The following is a 17264-nucleotide window of genomic DNA, read 5'->3' as shown; positions in this document are numbered from 1 at the left end:
TCCCTTACCTAGGAAATTCATAAAATATAAACCAGCTATTCCTGGAAGTGAATTAAATACTTGGAAATAATTTCAGAGTTTATGACAATTTCCAATAGCACCTAATTTAGAGCCAGGTCTATGTTTATTGAAAACAGCTGTCTCAATTTAGGAAGAAAAAGAAAATGTGTGAATGATGTGTGTGTGTGTGTGTTTACTGGATGGAGTTGAGAAAAGAGTGAAGGCATTGTATTGAGAAGAAAGCAATGTAATCTAAGAAGTCAAAAGGGAGAAAAATAGAAAAAAAAATTTTCATAAGAATTTGGAGTCAAAAAAGAAATAAATCATTTTCCTACAGAAAAATGAATTGACCAGATTTAGAGGTACATTTGCTGGTTTATATACATTTTTTCTAACATTTTGCCATTTCAGGGTGCTGCCTTAATGCTGGCATTGGCTAAAGCATGAACCTTTCTATTTTAAAGGCATCGGAAACCTTTAAACATTATTGTTAGGAGTTATTATTTTTTTATTTTTTTGGGGGGGTATTTGCCTCACTTTTTTATTTTTTAACATCTTTATTAGAGTATAATTGCTTTACAATGGTTAGTTTATGCTGTATAACAAAGTGAATCAGCTATATGTACAAATATATCCCCATATCTACTGTCTCTTGTGTCTCCCTCCCTCCCACCCTCCCTATCCCACCCCCCCAGCTGGTCACAAAGCACCGAGCTGATCTCCCTGTGCTATGCGGCTGCTTCCCACTAGCTATGTATTTTACATTTGGTAGTGTATATATGTCCATGCCACTCTCTCACTTTGTCCCAGCTTACCCTTTCCCCTCCCCATGTCCTCAAGTCCATTCTCTAGTAGGTCTGCGTCTTTATTCTGTCATACAGAATGAAGTCAGAAAGAGAAAAACAAATACCGTATGCTAACACATATATATGGAATCTAAAAAAACAAAAAATGGTCATGAAGAACCTAGGGGCAAGGCAGGAACAGAAATAAGGAGTTACTATTTTAAAAGAAGTAGCAGCCCTACATGATACCAAAAGTCAATAATCCACAGTCATTGTATAAGCTTTCGTTTGCGAAGCTCAAATGACATGTATCATCCTCCCATCCTGCGAGTCCTGCCTGACCGCGGGTATGTTACCGCAACCGGAGCAAACGATAACATGTTTTAAATAGAGGTTTTACATGTCAAGAAGATATGTTCATGGCGGAAATGAACAGGTATAAACAGTGTGATCTTAAGAATCAGAGAACGTAAGCAAGGGGAGGAGGAGAGAAGCAATGATGACATTCAGCCCGGCTGATTGAATTATAAAGCCCAGGGGAAATGGTTGCCTAATGGTAGAAGGTAGTTTATGCTGCTCTCACTTAGGATTTTTCTGTTTTTATTTTTTAAGTGGTTAGATTTACAGAAGGAGATAAAACCCAGTTCTAAGAGCCTAACATTCTATCTACATAATGGCAAATAGTATTACATCAAGAAGCCACAGGTTCTGAATAAAAAAAGGGTGCTAAAATGGTTTTTTTATCTTTAAGCATTTGTTTATACATACTTGTATATTTGATGCAGATTTGAGTATTACAAGATGATTTAAAAAAAAATTTTAAATCATGCATTTAAAATTCACTATTTAGCAGTAAGAAGAACAGTGTTATCAGTCATGAAAGTGAATTATCGAGGACGTCCTCGAAAGTCAGCACTCCATCAAGATTTGGGGTTATTAGAAGAAAAATGTGTATACTGGACCCGGAGCTGGATGAGATTGTAGTCTAACAGTGTAGATGACGCTAGCATGCAGACATGACACTGCTGGACAGCAGTTCAGTCTTTCCTTTGGTGTGGAATAAAAGCCTAGAAAGTGTTTAGAAAATGGCAAACATTATTATCAAGGAAAATTTCAAGGAAACTGTGGAACTTAATTTGATTCCTGAGGTATAGTCAAAATTTGAGGTGGGTGCCTTCAGGGCAATACTAGAGTAAGCAAAATAGGGGGGAAGCATGGCTTTCCCAGAGGCCTGTCAACAGACATGCTCGGCTACAGCAGGGACTGGGCATACAGGGGACTACTATATACGTCATGTGCTTAGGTTTGGGTCGGATATTTGGAGAAGTAAAAACCAGGTTGAGGTAGGAAGAGGTGAGAGCTGCATTTATTATCACAGGACTATTATAGGTTGCTGAAGGTGGCATATGATAACAAACTAGTATTTTCAGAAGATGACTCTGGAGGTGGTTTGCAGCCTGTGATATAGGAAAAGTACCTTCTGTTAGGGAGATAAGCCAAGATTTCTGACTCTAATCTAGTTAAGAGGTGCTAAGAGCCTGCACGTGGGCTGTGAATGGTGAAGACAAAAAACTCAAATCTGAGAGAGATATTTTAAGGGGAAAACTTAAAGTCTCAGAGATAGGTTGGATATATGAAATAGAGGTGAAAGACAAGGATAAAAGAGATTGACTTCTGTTTCCAATGATTGCAAGCCTGATGTTACCATGTCTGATAGAATACAGTTGGAATAGCTGTTCTTAGTGAATATAAATAAATCAGCTTAGTCTAGGATTTAGTGATATTCGGGACCACATGGTTCTGGGTGCTTTTAGAATATGCAGGTGCTATATTTAGACTGGGCGACTACAGACCCTTCCAGAAGTGAGTAAGAGATGGCATGAGTAACATTCATGGAGTGCCCTCTGTGAGCCACGGGATGGGTTTTGTGCCCTCACATGACATTTTAGCTAGTTTTCACTATGATAATAATTGTCCTTCCATAAGCACTAGTAGGTATAGGGCCTTCCCTGAACACAATGACATACATTTTTTAAAAAAATCCATTTAATTCTTACAAAAATCTTACAAAATGGGTATCATTAAGTCCGTTTTACAAATTAGGAAGCTGGCCAAAGCTTTTTACATACTTGGCCCAAGATGGTACAGTTACTATCTTACTGGTTGGACAGAGACATTCTTAAGAATCTGGTCAGTCTAACTTATGACTAAGTTAAAACTCAAGCCATTTCCAAAAGTCATATGTACAAAGGAAGTGATGGCATTTGGAAAACCACTGAAATGAAGCCAGGTTTCGTTATCTTTGTTTCTCTCTGCGGTCTATTCCTCACGGACTCCGTTCAGATAGGTCTTACTAAAGCTCAGCTTTGACGGTGCCATATCCCATCGCAACTTCTGCTAGTTCTTTGCTATATTAATAGCACCTTCTGGGAAGCATTAAGACATAAGAAAGTAGATTCAGTTTGTTTAAAGGCAACCAGTAGTGTAAGTGTCAGTCAAAAGCAGATCAACTTTATACTAAAATTTTCATACAATAGTTCAGGAAGAAAGTATAATTATACTAAATATATAAATGTTTAGAGGTAAATATCCTCTGTTTAACCTAGGCAAAAAAAATCTATAAATTAATAGATATAGTCTTATAATTGCTTAACATTAAAAACCAAAACAGCACAGAGGCTGAAGTTATTTTTAAGAAGGCTATATATATTCTTCTGGATACGTGAGGACTTATATAAAAATATCAAGTCTTGTTTCATAAACCAAACACCCACAGGAACCCCGGAGATCATGGTTTACAGCAAACCAGGCTAAAGTTAGCCAGAAGCCTCGGGTCTTGGGAGAGCTTAGTAAGAGGGCAGCCACTTTTCCCTGACTCTGCCTTACACCCTTCAGTGGTCCCTGGTTAGCCTGTGTCCTGAGTAGAACTCGGGATTTAAATACATTTACAGCTGATATTGTGCTTTGCTGTAGTGACCAAAGAGTCATCTTCATGTACACTCTGATCTTTTGTTAAGAATAAGATGTTAGGGACATGCTGTCTGAACTGAATTAGATATGAAATCCTTAGATTTTAAAAAGCAGAGTTTATCCACAGGTAGCACCTTCTTTCCTATAAAAGGAAAGGCCTAATTTCTTACAACACTAGGAACAGGATCAAGACCAAATACAAATATGTAACTGGAGAGTGCCTGGGCTAGAAATACAGATTTTGGAGTCACAGATGAGAGGAACCACTAAAACGAAAGAAAGAAAACAAGAAAAACAAAATGGAATATAAAACAAGAAAAAAATCTCAAGATGCCCTGATTATCAATAAGACCGTTAGCAATGGTAACTTTGAGGAGAATGATTCCCATAGAATGAAAAGGGCAGAAGATATACCTCATAGAGATTAAATGGGGGAAGGAGAAGAGGAGTCAAGTAAAGAAAGTTAAAATCTCCAAAAGCTTTTCTATTAGGAAAGGTAGCAATGCATAGTTTTATTTAATTTTCTTTAAATTTATTTATTTTTATTTTTGGCTGTGCTGGGTCTCTGTTGCTGCGCGTGGGCTTTCTCTAGTTGTGGCGAGAAGGGGCTACTCTTCGTTGCGGTGTGTGGGCCTCTCATTGTCATGGCTACTCTTGTGGTGGAGCACGGGCTCTAGGTGCATGGGCTTCAGTAGTTGTGGTGTGTGGGTTTCAGTAGTTGTGGCTCACGGGCTCTAGAGCACAGGCTCAGTAGTTGTAGCACACAGGCTTTGTTGCTCCGTAGCATGTGGGATCTTCCCGGGCCAGGATCAAACCCATGTCTTCTGCATTGGCAGGCAGATTCTTAACCACTGCGCCACCGGGGAAGTCCAGCAATGCATATTTTTAGAGCGTTCTAACTTTAAACACATTGTTTTATTTTCAAGAAATAAAAATAGGAGGGGCTTCCCCGGTGGCGCAGTGGTTGAGTGTCCGCCTGCCGATGCAGGGGGCACGGGTTCGTGCCCCGGTCCGGAAAGATCCCACATGCCGCAGAGCGGCTGGGCCCGTGAGCCATGGCCGCTGAGCCTGCGCGTCCAGAGCCTGTGCTTCGCAACGGGAGAGGTCACAACATTGAGGGGCCCGCGTACCACAAAAAAAAAAAAAAACAGGAAAGAAAATAACAGATCTAAAACATTACACTTGAAATGTATGAAGGAGGGCTTCCCTGGCAGTGGTTGAGAGTCCGCCTGCCGATGCAGGGGACACGGTTTCGTGCCCCGGTCCGGGAAGATCCCACATGCCGCGGAGCAGCTGGGCCCGTGAGCCATGGCCGCTGAGCCTGCGCGTCCGGAGCCTGTGCTCCGCAACGGGAGAGGCCACAATGGTGAGAGGCCCGCGTACAGCAAAAAAAAAAAAAAAAAAGAAATGTATGAAGGATGGCAAAATAACTTGAAATACAACGAAGAAATAAATTCTGATATTCTCTAACTTCAGTTTATAGTAAAGCTATAATTAATGAAAGATGCACTTTATGGGGAAAGTAAGAGGAACGGGCTCCTATAAGATCAGAAATAAAACCTAAATATTTTTATAGATGCTTAGCAAGAAAAAAAACGAAAACTAATATTTTTTAACGGCCCAAATTTTTTAAAAAATGAAATAGTTTTGGTCTTCTTAAAACTGAGAACTCAACATGTTTAAGTAATTTCTATGTGTAATTCAAAACATTGTTAGACGCTTTATTACAATAACCAAACACTTCAAAAAAATAAAACTGTCTTTCATAATTGAGGAAATTTCAAATGTAAATATAATTTAACCGAGTAATAGCTGAAAATGATTGAAGAAAATGTGTTCATTTTTAAAAAGTACTTAATTGTACTTTTGAAATGCAAGTCACAGTTTGTTTTTCTCATTATCCTGTGTGTATGTGTGTGTGTGTGTTTAAGAAAAATGTTTAAATAGCGTGTGTGTTGGGGAGGGGTGTTGAGGGGCACTACAGAGAAACGTATCTGCTTAACTGAAACAACGCTCCCTACCAGTTTATTTCCACAAAAGCAATAATTTGTCCTATAACAAGATGACTCATACACTAGCTGTAAAAAGAAAACATATCCGATGGGGGAAAAAACCCAGCCCCATAAACGTTTTTGGACCAAATTGTAAAAAATGGCTATTCTTAAAAATGTGCGTTCTAATTAATTTCCAGAAGTACAACATGAAACACTAGAGGTACCATCTAACAACTGCATTTATTCCAGAAGTTACTTGAAGCAGCTTTGACAATTAAGCAAACTAGGTAGAGTGCTAAGATTTCCTGGGAAAGACCAAGTGATCTCTTCTTTCTTGACTGTCAATACCATTAATGACTAGCGTTTACATCCATATTTGTTATCCCTCAATTTATGATTTAACTAAAGGAGCAAGGCAACACCATGTTGTAAAGAAGGGGTAAGTGAGTTCTTAGAAGCATCAAGAACTAAAATATGGACCACTTGCATCTCTACCTAGTCATGTGGTCATTGATGATTTGCATAGATTTTTCTTGGTCTTAGCGTCCTCACTATAAAATTAAGTCCTTGTACCACATTATTCATTGTGCTACCCTTTTTAAGCCCATAGATTCTATGATTGGAATAAATTTAGAACATGTAGAATAGAAAATTTTACCAGAATAGTGTTTTCGGGCACAGGGATAGCTGAGCTCTACCCGGTCAGTATCCCAGGCTCACTGCCCACCCACAGCCATGGTGTCTGGTTACCTTCCTGGCAGCTCCTAGAACTCCATGGAGTACAGATTGAACACCTTATGACAGTATTATCTCTAAGGTTGTCACTAGCTCTAAAATTCTCGATTCTATGAGGACAAATCTGACCTTGACATTTATCCCTTTGGGAGCCACACATGATATAAGAGGCCCCCATGAATTTATGCTAACTTGGACTTAGTCTAAAATTCAGAATGGCCTTCCAGGATAGGACTCATCAGAGAACATGGGATATACCATCTTCATCGTGAGTGAATGCTAGAGATTTATCCTTCGATGTTACTCACTGTGATCTGACACCAAACACAATGCAGTCCTGTCAAGCCCTGGTAACATTTAACCGTTTTGTGGCACTTATCACACTTGGTTGGGCAGTTGCCTTCAACCCAGTAATGATGCATCACCTAGAACACAACAGAAGCACTGTGGTAAGAGGAGGCATCCATAAACACCACCCTCAAAAAGCAAGCGTGGCCACACACTTACATCAGTGTTCTTCTTGGACTTTACGTAAGTCTTGATGCAAGAAGGAGGTGCTCTAGCCACGCAGCGCTCATGGACTGTGTACTTGCAAACTGAAAGGAAACATGTACGCAAATTCAGAGCTAATCCTGGTCCTGATTGCAATTTTATACAGAAAGAATGACATTAACAGAAGCTCGTTTCATAGCCACTGCTCCCTAATCAATCCAATCAGCCACATCAAGGAAAAGTCCAACTCGACTGTTTTTACCATGGAATACAAAAGGCCAATTAGTACAGGAAATATTATGCATGTGAAGAACCAAGACTCCTCCATCATGGCAATAGCAGGAAATGCTTAATTAAATCAGGCCTCACTCAAATTTTTCACAATAATTCCCAGATGACAAACATACTAAAGACAAATTGATGACTGCCAAATGGCTTGGTGTCATTTGCTAGAAGGAAGAGATCTATATTTTACAAAGTATAGGCATGAGAGCAGCTGGCAGGCATGGGAATAAAAGCCCATGAGTTTATGCTATTTTGTCTATTGATTTATCTAAACCTTAAATGGCTGATTAGTCTATTTCCAGAGAATAGATTTCATCATATGCCAGGCCTTCAGTTAAACTTCATCCCTCATTGCCATCGTGGCACTGTTTGTCCAAAAGGAACAACCTTTGCTGGGCAGCGTATTGTATATATATATGCAAAATTTTATATGTATCTGCAAATATGTATAGAAACACATGTACAAACATATATATGTGTGTGTGTATATAAAACGTATAATGTATATAAAAAACCAACATGTACACTTTATTGGCATCTTTAAATTACTTCATGGCTTGATTCTCAATATAACTCAGGGTCATATACAGATACTCTTTAATAAAACACTGGTTTCAAATTAAGAATTCTAAATGCATAAATACATAGAATAAAAATTAAGTAAAAAGCAACCAAGCAGCTCTCTCAACATAACAAACAAAAATTGACCACTGCATGAAGTTAGAATGAAAATATAATATTTATATAGTAAAACTATTCCCAAACATCCACTTCTGTGATTTCCTTTGGCAACACTGAGGAAGAAAATGCAGTTTCTCTTCTCTTCCACATTGGCAATAATGTTGAGTATTACATTTGCACACTAATCAGTTAAAATTTGTGAGCAAGGTTCTCACTCTTATATGATATTGCCCATGTTATTTGAGAATTACCATTTTGTTTCATAAGCTCCCATCAATAGACAGTACCATGAAAAATTATTTTCCTTAAAAATAATAAAACTTTGAAAACAAATTGCTTCCTTTGTACATGGAGAATGTTCTGGTATAAACAGCCTTTTAAATATGGCCACTAGAAACTACCCTCTAAAGCGGCACGAGGTAATTTTATGTAACTTTATTGAAATCCTTAAACACGTAAGAAATCACTTAAAAGTGTACCTACTATATGGTTTTTAATGTAAAATAAAACATCTGAGAGAAAGTCAACTCCCAAATATGCTACCAAAGAAGCTGTTAGCTAAAAATAATATCTGAAAATTATGTATTATATGGAAGCCAGGTAAAAAATTAGATTTAATATAAATGCACGAAAATGGGATATGTCTAATGAACTTGACAATTTCAGTAACTCCATACACTGCAGAAAAGGGCGTGGATGGACAACGTGCTGGACCAAGACAAAGTCACACTTTAGTGAGGAGGACTCAATATTCCCTCTGGTTTTTTTTTTTTGGCGGTACACGGGAGACTCTCTCTCAACAGTGAGAGCACTGTTGTGGCCTCTCCCGTTGCGGAGCACAGGCTCCGGACGCGCAGGCTCAGCGGCCATGGCTCACGGGCCCAGCCGCTCCGTGGCATGTGGGATCTTCCCGGACCGGGGCATGAACCCGTGTCCCCTGCATCGGCAGGCGGACTCTCAACCACTACGCCACCAGGGAAGCCCTCCCTCTGTTTTAGCAGAGGCATCAGGGAATGCAAAAGTTCCTCAGGTATACATGTTGTTTATTTAAAACTTCTTAAGTGCCTTTTATGAATTGTTACATATACTACCAGAAAGTACGCCATAGAATAAAATAAATATTGTAAAGATAAGTGTACCAAAATAAAAATAATGGCCACAATTCATGAACTGGCAACACTTTGGGTTCTAATATCCATTAACCATATATTAGATTTTCTTCATTATAGAATTAAGAATCATGTGCCTGAGGTATAAGATTAGTGTGTATTCCTTGTGATTTCTTAGTTTGAATGGAAACTGATAATCAATCAATTATCTTTAAAAGACTGAAAGGAATTAGCTCATAATAGGAAGACAATGTGAATAAAGCAATAACTTAGGGAGGGAAAAAAGACAAATATGCATAAGATATAAATATGAGAGACCAATGGATATTTTCATAATACTCCCAGAAGAAATGGGAACCATGAATAAATTAAACTACAGTGGAAAGAAAATGGCTAGTGAATGGGGAAATGTCCTTATTTCTTTTCCAAGAAGAAGGTTTTCCAAAATTGAAGAAAGTTAAAACTAGAGTGATCTAAACCTTCAGAAACATACTTCAGGGAAAGATAAATCATAGGTACGGAAGGGTCAGGTGATTTTCTTAACTCCGTCTACAAATAGGACTATTTCACGAAATCAATCGCTTCTCACCAGAGGTGATGACATCCGGGCAAAGCAAACATACTCACAGGAGCAGCAGAGGCCCTGCTTCCCCACGCCGATCAGCATGTTCAAGCAAAGATTGCAGTAGGCAGGTTTGTTAAAGTGCTTGAGTCGCCACACATGCTGTCCGTCATCCTTCACATTCTGCATGGGACGCAAGAGAAAAAGATTTCACTTAATGAAGTAAACAGTGGAATATGTAAGTGCCAATAAAATTCAGAGCTGGACTGAAGCATTTGAAGACAATCTGTTATTTCATCTCTGACTTTCTCCAAGATTGCCACAGAGTCTAGAAAACCACATGTGCTCTAGTGGAATGAGATCCTGCTAACAAATATCGGATGCTATAGCAACCCACAAATTCTTGCCTAATATCAACAGTTCAACAGCAGGTCCCAACCATCATAACCGTCCGCCAAACTGAGAACTCCTCAGAACAGAGGCGTGTTTGCCTCACCTCTGTATACTTTACTCCTAGCACAATTCCATAAACAAATCAGTGAATAAAGGAAGAGAAAATACTCTTGAGTGGAAGATTCTGAGAGATTAAAACCTTGACAGAATATGTTAACCCTTGCTTAATGGTAGGAATATGCAAATTTCATGATGGTGGTTAGCTCTTATAAGGAGGTAGAAGGGTGGGATGGGATGGGAAAGAATGACACTTAAAAGTAAGTTATTCATGATATTCTAAGGCTTCAGTTGGGGGATTCCTTATATGTTATAATTGACGCTAATATATTTTTGTATGTCTCAAATACAAAATTTAAAAACATAAACTTTTATAAGGCTCTAATTAAATTATTATTTTGCTTCTCTTTTACAAAATATGAATGATTTTAATCTCATGGAAAGATGGCAAAAATATTAAAACTATATTACTGTATTTATTTATAAGTCTCTACCATTATTTGCCACAATAAAACCTTGAGTTCAATTAATTCACATTTTAGCAAAACGACTGTAATTATTATTTATTCTTCTAAGTAAAACTCTATATAATATTATAATAGCTATTCTCTATTAGATACATTGAAGTAAAATGAAATAATATGATGCTTAAGATTCCTTACAAGGAGGTGAAGATATTAAATGAAGTTATTATACATCATTACTTTTATTACCATCATTTTCTGTATTAACATGTAGTCCTTGTACATCATGTACCAAACTATATCAAACTCAGATTAATTTTAGACATCATTTATTGGTATTCTATAGAAACCACTGCAGGTCATGGTTTTTTAGGTTAGTCAAGTTGCCATACTTCTTAGAACACGTTGAGCTAATACTTTTTTGAGCACCTATTATGTGCTGGGGCACTAATACAAATTCTGTGGTAGTGAGACAGTATAAACATGTCCAGATCATTTTGTTTCTCTGGATAATAAAATATTAATAATAATGCTTCCTAACTACTTTTTCCTATTCCCTATCAAGAGATAAACCACCAGATTTGAAGTACCCAATTGAATCCACAGTAACTAATTCCTACATTAGAACCAGAAATGTCAAATTTGCATCATAATATGAAACATTAATGAAAATGCTTTCTGGGAGATAATTCTCCATGGGTCTCTTGAATTTCTGCACATTTTGTAAGCAGAAGAACTGTCCTTTTCTCCAAGTTATCTTTTCAAAGGTGTTTGAATAACATACAGCCTTGCACAACAGAGATGTGCAGAGGGTAGGCTTCCTTACTGTCTGGTGTAATAAAGATAATTTCTCCCTTCTAAGCAAAGGTTTAGCAAGTTTGTTTACTGCGTATTATAAAAGAGTTAGTTTCCCCAAGCCAGGGGTTCTGAGCTCTGATGCTGTGCAAGGCAATTACTTGGACCTCTCTCCATCACCCCTAAGAGACTTCATGGGCCAGGAGAACTAGCTCAGATGTGAAGCTCCTATTGCTTCTTTGCTGTGAGTAAACAAGTTTTTGTTTCTGACCCAGGCACTCATGTCCTCTGCCAGCACCCATGGAACTGTGGCAAGCTCACTTGTTCACTTGCAGGTAGGGTAACTCTCAGACCCTTCATGGTTCTTGACAATGCTCAGCTTCATTTTCCTGACAAAGAACTAACAAGTTCTCAGCAAAAGCACTTCTGCAGAAGGTGCCATGGAGGGGACATCAGAAGACAATGGTGTTTCAGGTTTTTTTTTCCAAAGCTTAAGAAATAGATTTTATAGTAATTTCTGAATCCAGTTCTGGTCTGCTCAAGTCATATGATTTCTAGTATCTTTATTATGTGAATGGAATGCTTTATATATTTGTTTAATTTTGCTATAGCTTCCAAACTACTATGTTTTAAAATTTCTATTCCTTCAAATAAGAGTAAGATACCCTGATGTTAAAAGTTAAAGAGGTTAATTTTTTTTAACATATTGATAAAGTTAGCATTAAGTATTAGTTTAAATAATTAGATTAATGCTTAAAAAGACATTTTTAAGTGAAAAGGAGAAAAGAAAATTTAATTTTCATGTGTATTACTGTTCTCATAAGCCTTGTCATTTTATTTTTAAATGAGTGTCCATTACATGTGAATAAGCCTTCTCTTGTTGAAGAGCACATATGGACTAAGTTAGCTGGCATTTTCCTTATCAAAAAATAAACAAGTCTGAACGTGGGTGTTCTGTCAATCAGAACACTTAGCCATGTTACAGGCTGCCACTGATGCACAAATCCATTACCCCGACATAAAATGCTCTACCAAAAAACAAATTAAATCACTTTATAGCTCTTAGCCGGATACATTGCCAGAATATTCAGAGGATGAAATATGTATGTGACTTCAAGAGAAGAAATTGAAACCAGGAGCCAACTACTTCTAAGCAGCGCAAATTAAACGCCAACGCTATGTATTTTCATGTCTTGTCTTGTTTGTCTTATTTAGATGGTAAACTTACTGGGGAAGGGGGAGACTCTGTCCCTTACTATATTCTATCAGCCAGTAAAGCATACGCCTCTTAGTACTTCCACTGCAAATAAATATTTATTGTCATAGAGAGGAATTCATTTTTATAAAAAAGCAATGAAGAGGGAATCTGGAAGGCTTGATTCCTGGCCTCTGATGAAAATGTGGATAAGCCATTTCACCTTTCTTATTTTCCTCTCTAATAAAATGAAAGTAACCACTTTCCTCACCCAGGCCATGGTGTGAGGTTTCATTATACAATACCTGTGAAGTCAATTTAGCTCCTCAGAAGACTGGTGTTATATAAACAGCAAATATTATTACCGTCATTGGGTTGAGTTGTGTAACATCCCAGTGTTTCAGCCAAAAGATGTGAGAAGGATGTTGGTAGGTTTATGATACTTTATTTCATAAAAGCTGTGTTCTACTGGTTTTTTCATTACCAGACATTACTCTTAATGAAAATTTATTCCTGATATTTAGTAAACACTGTATTTTATAATGAAGCAGTTCAGTTCTGTGCATGTGTCAGAGAAACGTTTAATGAAACACAGGCAAATTAACACAGAGAGGGAGTGCCAGGGTCTTCCTCGCCTTCTAATCCCTTGTAAGTCAAAAGGAGGCTTTGAAGGGACGAATGCTCTCTGGAAAATACTGAAAACTATTTCATTATCTTAGTGATTTCTAAAGTATTAGTTTTTTCTGTAAATACCTCAAAGATTGCAGACAGTGTTCAAGTGAACTAGGGCTGTTATAAATAATATCATTTTTTTCGAAGGACCTCAAGGAGAAATTTCACTGATGTCACAGCCAAAATGCTCCCATCCCCCTGCCTAGCCAGGTCCCTGTTTCAACTGACCTCACTTATGACACATAGAAGAGCTAAGGTCGCACATGGATTCCAACTCAAGAAATAATAAGTGCCGTTAAATTACCTTACTTTTCTGTTCAAGGTCTCCCCAAAATTATAATGATATGAAAGAAACTGTTCTTTTAGCCAAAAAGATGAACTATATCAAGCCTGAGGGAAGAGAATGCAGAAAGAAGCTTTGAAATTCTGAGTGGAGCTGCAATCAACTGCCCATCTCCAGATCCCACTTTCTGAAGTCAGGCTCAGACCCTAATAGTCTTAAGGTTCAAATGCCATTTCAACTGTCAGTAGCATCACGTGGTTAATTTTCCTTGAATGACCCAGTGTGGAATCTCAAGAATTGTTGCATTTATCCAGCTTCATAACGCCTTTCTAGATTGTGCAAACAGCAGAACATCTTAATCAAATTAAATTTTAAAAAATAGAGTGTGAAACATTAGTTTTCCAAATATAGCTTAGTCTATTAAGAATATATCATCTTCTGCTTTCCATCATACTCATCAAGGGACACATTTCATCAGAAATCAGGAAGCAAACCAAAGAATGACTTCTACTTTACTGAATCAGGCAAAAAACTGTATCCTAAAACATTTCAATCAATGGCAAAGTTTAAACTATACATAGGGATTAAAGACCAGGACTCTGAGAAGATATAGTGAAATCAACATAACATAACCTTTCACAAATCAGACAGGCCAGATTTGGGCCCAACAATCCAACACTAAGAAGTGAAGGTATCCTTATTTTAAGCCAGGCTCCTATTTAAATGTGCATTCCTGTTTTTATGATAATATGAATTCAGGAATTTTCCTTGAAAAACCTAATAATGATCCAAGATTACAGATTTCAGGAACTGGAGCATTACTAATTATCCTGTTCATCAAGGAAAACAAATGTTTGAACTGAGAGGATATCAGGAAAGGAAAGTGATATTCCTGACTAATTTCTTTTTACATGTCCAGATAAGATGACTGGCAAAAAAGTGACCTAGTTAGTTAATAATCAAGCCAGGGTGAAGGCCAATTTGATAACGTTCACTGCCACTCTACTATCTCTTCGTTAGTTCTTATGTCTTGCTGGGGTGGTCTAATTGAGCTAAATTGAAAAAAAAAAAAATCAGATTTCTCTTTCCCAGATAATTTTAAAACAGTTAACACTCATTCTGTTTGTATGACAGATTAATGATAGAATAACTTGGGGGTCAGCAAAACTATGGCCCTTGGGTGAAATATGGCCAGCAAGCTATTTTGTAAATAAAGTTTTATTGGAACACAGCCCTGCTGTCATTTAGGTGGTGTCTGTGGTGGCTTTTGCACTGTAGTGGCAGAGTCTAGCAGTTGCAACAGAGACCTTATGACCCACAAAGCCTAAACTATTAACTATCTGTCCTTTTACAGGCAAAGTTTGCCAATCACTAGAGCAGAGTTTATTGCTAGATACAGTTATTTAAAAAAGAAAATCATTTTCCTTCAAAATAAGATTTTTTAAAAAAGCAATTCTTCACTGAGATGAATGCTGAAGGAAGAATGAGTATGTCTCAGGCATAAATTTTTCATTGTAATCAAAATCACATATGCCACCCAAACACTCGATTTTACTTCAGATGTAAGAGACTATACCATTTCATACTGGGTCTCATGAAGTGTGAAGGACTTCTTGTAAGAGAAAGGAAATGACTTCTACTCCCTAGCATTTGATAAAGAATTAGGTTCTGATAAACTACAATTCTGATCCTAGCACCACAATGGGTATTAGGTAAAATAGAGTACTTTAAAAAATTCTGTTGATGGAGAAAAATGAACTACAATAAACTCACAACTGCTCTACCTTACATTTCACGTGAGGACTGCTCTCCCAGGGCAATATTCTTATCTGGGTAATTGGGCTAATACACCACGGTCACTTTCAAATACACTGTGGTATTTAACATGCACTATCAATTAGCATCTACTCCCTGAGCTCATAATTGACAATAGACAAGAATATATAGGACAACATAACAAGACAGGCCTCACAATAAATGGCTGAATTCAACCTAAAGCTTCTAGATTTCCAATCTCATAAGCAAAAGTGGGGGGCGAAGTAGGAGGGAATGACACCATGAATCAAATTCTCTACAGGTAATAACAAAACACATTTACTGCCTACAGAAAAGGAAATAAATCTCAATTACTAAAAAAGGCCCTCATCACTCAGTTGTCATTGTGTCATTACTGGTTTGTAAAACACCTACCATGCCTGGGAATTAAAAAGCTGTTTTTAACAAATAGATGCTCTGATTTGTGATCATAATTACATAGATTTTCCATCTTATTAAAAGCCAATTTTAAAAACATTATTGACTTATTCTTTTTTTAAGAAGTGAAGAAAATACTCTCAGAATTGTTCTTCACAGGGGAACCTTCCAACCTCATATCCAAGTTGATCTACAAATGTTAAATAATGTAGCCCTGCCATCTAGTGGCCATCACTGTGAACAAAACTTTGGAACACAGCTTGGGTTTCTTTGAAACCCTGAATCGATTTCTCCTATTAGCTCCAAAAAAAAAATCTTTTAACGAAAAACATAAAATATAAATCTAAGAATATGAATATAAAGTAAATTATGTATCATTAACCTGATGGACATTAATGGCAAAGAATTGTCATTCCGTTGAAATAAAGTTACTGCTACACTAGAAACTGATGAGGTACATTGTATTTGTTTAAAATATTTTTAGTTAAATCCACATAGATTTGTGGACTATATTTACCAATGCTATTTTCATAATTTCACAAATATATGTATTTATGAATAAAACTAAAGAATTTCTAAGTAATATTTTCCAAAAGAAAACATTATTTCAAAATCTTTCTGTGATATTAAAAATATAGATGACTATATCTCCATTACTTACTTCTTTCATTCTCTCATGCAAGAATTTCCATAAATATTTAGAATAAAAACATTTTATCTTTAAAAATATAAAATTCCCTTTGGGAACCATTATCAATAGTATTTCTTGAATAGTCATTTGTCAACTATTTTTCAGTATAGAATATACACCAAACCTTACAAAGTTAACATTTAGTCAGTTTTCTTTCTGTTTTCTCCCAACAGTCTGATTTACATATGCTTTTGACAGAAGGTATATTAAACAATAAACACATATTTATGATACAGAGATATATAGTAAGTTATTACAAAAGATACTAGGTTATGTATAGTATAAGAACATCAGATACAGGAAGTATTGCTTCATTAATTTGTAAAATGTAGAAATATGTATCTATTAACAATAAGGTCTATATTAACTTTGTTTTAATAAATTATTTACTTTAAGGGTAATTTCCTATTTATCATCTATTAGTAATTTTTCTTTTCCTTCCTCTGACCATGTCTAAAATCCCATGGGCCTCATGAAGGCTAAGATTAACCTGAATGTAAACGAATTTGAAGATCCAGGTGAACTGGAGACAAATTCTACCATCTGAAACCCATTTATATATTCCCAAACCCATATGTAAATATGTACAAACCTATTTTTATATACTCTCACATGTTTTACAAACACAGACTGCAAGATCTCTTGAGAACTGTCTTTAAAAAAAATTGGTGTCTTGAGTGACTGCGGTATAGTCTTGAATCTGAAAAATCATTATTGCTGGTAACAGGAAGCATGAAAAATGTGGAGGTCAGCAGCAAAGTGGTGGACATTACATTCTTGCATCTCAAAACTCTAAATATTCTGTGTGTCAGGGTGCTCTCCATCAGTAATACTCTTTGAATCTAAGTATAGATTTTACTATACTCATGTTATAGTTAATTCTTATTTATTAAGCTAAGTATAAAAAT

At 36.7% G+C, this 17264-nt stretch overlaps 1 protein-coding gene across 1 annotated transcript in view; it reads right to left on the bottom strand.

The window, feature by feature from the left end:
- LOC101327464 (diacylglycerol kinase beta) overlaps window positions 1-17264 on the bottom strand; it is a 505632-nt gene that overhangs the window by 487550 nt on the left and 818 nt on the right. The window contains exons 2-4 of the mRNA XM_073809660.1: window positions 9679-9796; window positions 6992-7080; window positions 6793-6909 (exon numbers count right to left, since the gene is read on the bottom strand). Coding sequence (XP_073665761.1) covers window positions 6793-6909; window positions 6992-7080; window positions 9679-9796 — 324 coding nt within the window. The remainder of the gene's footprint in view (window positions 1-6792; window positions 6910-6991; window positions 7081-9678; window positions 9797-17264) is intronic.

The sequence above is a fragment of the Tursiops truncatus genome, chromosome 9 (genome assembly GCF_011762595.2).
Source record: "Tursiops truncatus isolate mTurTru1 chromosome 9, mTurTru1.mat.Y, whole genome shotgun sequence".
Classification (NCBI taxonomy): domain Eukaryota; kingdom Metazoa; phylum Chordata; class Mammalia; order Artiodactyla; family Delphinidae; genus Tursiops; species Tursiops truncatus.
The sequence above is the reverse complement of the archived record's forward strand: the minus strand, read 5'-3'. Positions and strand labels throughout refer to the sequence as shown.